The 6,000-nt window shown below is 40.5% G+C and overlaps 1 protein-coding gene across 1 annotated transcript in view; it reads left to right on the forward strand.

Moving 5' to 3' along the window:
• Positions 1-6,000, forward strand: part of LOC100597632 (EF-hand domain-containing family member C2) — a 189,040-nt gene that overhangs the window by 37,886 nt on the left and 145,154 nt on the right. The window contains exons 5-7 of the mRNA XM_030827088.1: positions 1,150-1,401; positions 2,678-2,789; positions 3,183-3,323. Coding sequence (XP_030682948.1) covers positions 1,150-1,401; positions 2,678-2,789; positions 3,183-3,323 — 505 coding nt within the window. The remainder of the gene's footprint in view (positions 1-1,149; positions 1,402-2,677; positions 2,790-3,182; positions 3,324-6,000) is intronic.

Raw genomic sequence — 6,000 nt, forward strand, 5'->3', positions numbered from 1 at the left:
TTTTTTTCTTTTTTTGGACAGAGTATTGCTCTGTTGCCCAGGCTGGAGTGCAGTGACACAATCTCGGCTCACTGCAACCTCTGCCTCCCAGGTTCAAGGGATCCTCCTGCCTCAGCCTCCTGAGTAGCTGGGATTACTGGCACCTGCCACCGGACCTGGCTGAACTTTTTTGTATTTTTAGTAGAGACGGCCAGGCTGGTCTCAAACTCCTGGCCTCAAGTGATCGACCCAACTGTGGCTTCCCAAGGTGCTGAGATTACAGGTGTGAGCCACCCCACCTGGCCAGAAGTATAGTTTAGTGTATTAATGTTTATATGAAAAACTTCCTCATACTTGTTTGTCTCTATTCTTTTTTTTTTTTTTTTTTTTTTTTTTTTTTTGAGATGGAGTCTTACTCTGTCGCCCAGGCTGGAGTGCAGTGGCACGATCTCTGCTCACTGCGAGCTCCACCTCCTGGGTTCATACCATTCTCCTGCCTCAGCCTCCCGAGTAGCTGGGACTACAGGTGCCTGCCACCACTCCCGGCTAATTTTTTGTATTTTTAGTAGAGACAAGGTTTTTCACCGTGTTAGCCAGATGGTCTCCATATCCTGACCTCGGCCTCCCAAAGTGCTGGATTACAGGCGTGAGCCACCGGCCCGACCAATTGTTAAGGTTAAAACTGGTTATAGGTGCATATGTATCTATGTCATAGTTGAAATTAAAAACAAAATCACAGAATAATCTGTAGAAAAATATATCTTTTTTGTTTTCTTTCTTTTTTTCCTCTGAAATGGAGTCTCAGTCTGTTGACCAGACTGTAGTGCAGTGGTGTGAACATGGCGCACTGCAGCCTTGACCTCCTGGGGTCAAGCAATTCTCCCATCTCAGCCTCCCAAGTAGCTGGGACTACAGGCGTGTGACACCACACCTGGCAATTATTATTATTTTTTTTAAGAGTTGTGTTTTTGCCATGTTGCACAGGCTGGTCTTGAACTCCTGAACTCAAGCAGTTTTCCCTCCTTGTCCTCCCAAAATGCTGGAATTACAGGCATCAGCCACCGTGCCTGACCAAAAATATATCTTTATATATTTGTCACTTGATTGTGTGTATCTTAGAAGTGATTATGCAAACCCTGCAACTATTATTGACATTTTCTCCATTTGCAGGCTGTAGAACACGTAGAGCCCTTACGTCCCTACAAATCCCTCAACACCCCAAAACAGTTCTACCAGTATCATGGCAAGATTTTGCGTTTCTTCTGCCTGTGGGATGACTCAGTCTCGATGTTTGGAGACCGTAGAGAACTCATCCTGCATTACTTCCTGTGTGATGATACTGTTGAAATCAAAGAACTGCTTCCACCCAACTCAGGCCGAGATACTGTCACAATGTTCCTCCGGAGGAGTAAGCTGCCCAAGGTGAGCAGTGGACACAACCACCTTCTGAATTTGCTTGTGGGTCAAAAGACTAGTTACTGTTCGGAATGTTGTGTGTTATGACTATGTGATGATAGTAACCATGCACTAGTTCAGGTGTTCAGAAAACTTCCATTTTATGCTCTCTGTTAATATACATCTGTGAAAGAAACACAGAGAATATGATCAATTAGAGTTGGAACATTGAAGTTAAGGCAAGTAAAGGAAAAAAGTCAAATGTAAGAGAAAGCACCTATACATCATTGAGTTCACATCCAGTTTTATGAAACTAAATGACTCCTTAGTAAAAGAATTGCTTGTGGCTTTGGACAGGGCACTGCAGACTACTGAAGAGAGCCCATGGTTTGGTCTGGGTTGTGAATACAAACACACACTTATACACGTGCAGCTACGTGCATGTACACATGCACTCACAAACATGCACATGCAAGTTTACAAACCAAAGTGCCTTTTCTGAATGTAGCAACTAGTCACCAACTAGCCACTAGCTAGTGGCAGTGACGACTTTTCGATTTTATTTAATATTAAAAAGAGTTGTCAGATTGATTTCTACAAATATTTATGGCCATTTGAGAGCTCATGTAATTTGGGTGCAGCAGAAGCAGCCCAGACCTGGATTAGAGTTCTGAGTCTGCCCCTTAATAGCCGCGTTACCTTGGGCAAATCACTTAACCTCTTTCAGCTTATTTCCCCATCTTTAAAATGTCATAACATAGTAAAACAAAACAAAACAAAAAAAATGCCATCTGAGGACCTGTAAACACCTATAAGGACACTTAAAAACATAAAGCCTTCTTCAAAAGCTCTATGTTATATTTTCTTTCTTATTTGGATAAGGTGTCTTAGCGCATATGGAAAGGTTACCATAATGCTAATTTCTGAGACAAATAACTGCTGGCCATTCAGTCCTCACCGAGAGGCTTTCCCAGATTCTCTGAGCCCACTGCTGGAAGCCCTACTGCGTTTGCTAGGAGGCAGGGGAGGCACAATTTGTCCCAGAGGGAGCCCTGGGATACGCATAGCAGGCAACCAGGAGGTGCCAGAAAAACCTGTTTTTAGAATGGCTTTGAAAAATAGGCTAAATACAAAATAATAATGAGAAACATGACATTCACAGCATGCCAACATCAGTTAATTCATTTTATTCATTCATTCAACAAATATTCATTGAGTGCCACCTCTATGCCAGCCCTGGGGTTATAGTAAGAAAGGGAATGGATTAAATCCTACCACATCTTGTTTTGATTTTGTCTTCCAGAATTGCCCACCTAGAGTCTACCAACCCGGCCAGGTAACAGATCGAGCAGTTCCCAATTCATATGGTGACTTTATAAAGAACCAAGAGGGTAGCTACCAGTTCGATAGATATAAGGGAAGGAACCTCATATTTTGTTACCTGTTTCTAGTGTGACCTCTTTTGGAACCTGAACAGTGGGGCGAGTTACGTACTCTTCTCTTGTGAGATTGTGAATGAAATCAATGAATACATAAATGTATGCATTTTACTGCTATTTATCAGTAATAAACATGCTGAAATGTCTATATAAATATATGCAATGCATTGCAGTTTGTAAGTATAATACTACAGGGCTAAAATAATATTTTAGAATATTAACATCAACTGGTTGCCTTTTTATTTGATTTTTAAAATTTAGTTATTAAAGATTGAAGTTTTATCTTTAATTTCCTTTTTTTCTCTGGGAAGGGGTTCCTGGTTCTTTGGAGGGTCCATGGTGCCAATGCTATGTTCCTTTGTCTTTCTTAGCTAGGAAAAATAGACCAAGAGTTTTACAAAGATAGTGACCTGTCCCTAGGAGTCACCATCAATGTGTGGGGAAGAAAAGTGCTCCTTTATGACTGTGATGAATTTACAAAGTCTTATTATAAGTCTAAATATGGAATTGGTAAGTGATACATATGTCAATTAAAAATATTTTTTAAATTAAATTGTTCCCTAATTAAGATTTTACTTTGGAGTTTCAAATGCTAGGCTCATAATAGCTACCACTTATTGTGCATTTGCTATCTTCCAGCCGTTTGTTTTCTTATATATTCCTAACAATTCTCTATGGATAGGCTCATTATCCCCATTTTAGAGGTGAAAGAAACCGAGGCTTAAAGGGGGCTCATTTGTCCAAGGTTATGCAGTGAGCAAAGAGTGAGCCAAGATTTGAACTTGTCTGCCTGATGCCAGGGGGGCAAATGTTTTGGTTTAGCAATTGAAATGGAAACCTGAATACTTTTCTTTTCACTTAATTCTTCTTACCACAATGGATATACCTAATTGAGTTATTGAGGAATTCTCTTCTGCTAGTTTGCTCTACCTTTCCTGGTAAGGCTCAGCCAGGTTTTAAGCTTCTCTCTTCTCAGATATTAACTCCATTCCAATAAGGTTAGTTCCGTTCAGAATGAAAATGAGCAATTGATTAAGCACCTACTGTATGTAGGTCACTGTAGTAGACTTAGGAGATAGAGTTGTGTAAGAGGTTTCTAGGCTGGAAGGGTAACTGAGACCTGCAGCGTGTGACACCGTGTTTTGAGTGTCTTGGAAGCTGGTGGAGGACGTGACATGAACCCTAAAGCATAAACCCTCATTTGTTAAACTCCCCTCTACCTGAGGCTCCAGGTACCTGCTGCTGCTAGGAATTGATGGGACTTGCTGACCTCCCAGTTTGGGACTGGAGTTGGGATAGTGGGTACTTAGTCCTGTACTTCTTTCTGAACCTTGGAGTATTCATATGAACACACTTCCCTGAGGGGCGAGACGGAAGCCAGGTGCAACCGCAGCTTCTTAAGAGACAAGGTGCTTTGTCGCTAGAATGAGATGAAGCCATGTTATGTGTCTTGTTGTCTGCATTGTGTAATATTCCTGGCCTTCTAGGAATCTTCATATTGTGAGAGAAGGCACATCAAGTACACAAGGGGGTTAGAGTGAAAAAGGCTTTGTTTTACTCTTAGGTTCATTAGGGGAATTTGTTGCACTGCATCTGCATGCCAGATTAGTCAAAATGTATGGGCCCTACTGGGGCCAAATTGGTGGCCTCTTTTTATTTTATTTTCTAAAATTAGTCCCCTTCAGTGGACACAGTTGGGCATATTTGCTTTGGGGACTGTGGACAAGAAGCAGCCAGGAATGTGCAGGTGGCAGCTGCTATAGAGAAGCTGCTGGTGGCCCCTAGACTACGGGAAAAGAATTTGGCCTTTAATAAATGTAGATGCCTATTTGGAATCCGTAAGTCTTTAGTGTAGAATGAAAATTTAAATGTATATATCAAGATGAGTCACCAAAAACCGTAATTTCACCTGATGATTACCTTAATATAAAGGATGTGGTAAGTGTTCCAAAGCATTATATGATTCCTTAAACATAAAGTCTAACTTTTGGTTGATGTTTGTCTGTCAGCTGGGTGAGAATACGAAAGTTGCATTTGGGAAAAGGAATGTCCTACTTGTGGGACTTAGTATGTTATTAGGGTCTCAACGGCTTCTCTAGAAAATTTTTCGAGGCAGGGTGAATTCCCTGGTGTGCTCCAAATCAAGCCATCTTGGGTAAATGTATCAGCTTCAAATGTCCTATGGTCATTTCAGGCGAGTCCTTGTGCTTAATTTCTTTCTGTTCACTTCTTTTATTCACTCTGTGGACTAATTGTATTATGTAAAAAAAAAAAAAAGTAGTCTGTGCCTTTAAAGCAATACAGCATGAGCATGATGCATTTAAACAAAATTATACAAATGCAAAATTATGATGCATTTCATAGTCACATTGACTTTTTATATTTCTCATAACATGTTAAAATATCCCATTTAACAGACACTATTATTACACAACATTTCTTGAGTTACAACAGTATACTTAATGTAAGTAAGACTAGAAATTATGGTGAGGTGGAGGGGAGAATGAATCAGTATTCTCTGATAATCTTTGCATTTGCTTTTCCTGATTTTTAGTTAAGGTTAAATTAATATCCTTAATGTTACTTAGATACAGTTATTTCTGCCATTTTAATTTTATTTATAGTTCATCTGGTCTCAGCAGTTTTTTAAATTGACCAAATTACACGCATTATGTTTTGGTATCCTTAAAACCCAAACCAGGACAAAGTCCCATCAATAATTGTGGTTCTGTCAATAATTGTGGTCACATTTCCTCCCTTGTCAATAATTGTGTTCAGTGGAAAACCTGGGTATCTCCACTGTGCAGCACGCAGGAAGGATCTGACAAGCACCAGCAACACAGCTAGGGGCCTCTCTAGCAGGAAGTCGGGGGAGATTTCTAACTCAGTATGCCACCTTGGTGCTCTAGTACCTTCTCCTGTGTAATGATACCCCAACATACTTTGGGGGATAAAAAATGGCAGACAGAGAGGAGTTGGCCACAGTCCCAAGAAAGGTACACGGATAACCTTTCTATTTATGTAGAAGTGGAGGGCTTGCTAGAATTCCAAGAGACACTTGAGCTCCTGTGTAAAACTCAATCTCTTAAGATGATTCCTTCATACATTTAAGGATTCTAAGGAGAAGGTGATTCCATAGATTTCTTCTCTTAATAGTGCAGTGTGACCCCCTCCATCAGGCGGTTTT

Source organism: Nomascus leucogenys, chromosome 14 (assembly GCF_006542625.1).
Source record: "Nomascus leucogenys isolate Asia chromosome 14, Asia_NLE_v1, whole genome shotgun sequence".
Lineage (NCBI taxonomy): Eukaryota > Metazoa > Chordata > Mammalia > Primates > Hylobatidae > Nomascus > Nomascus leucogenys.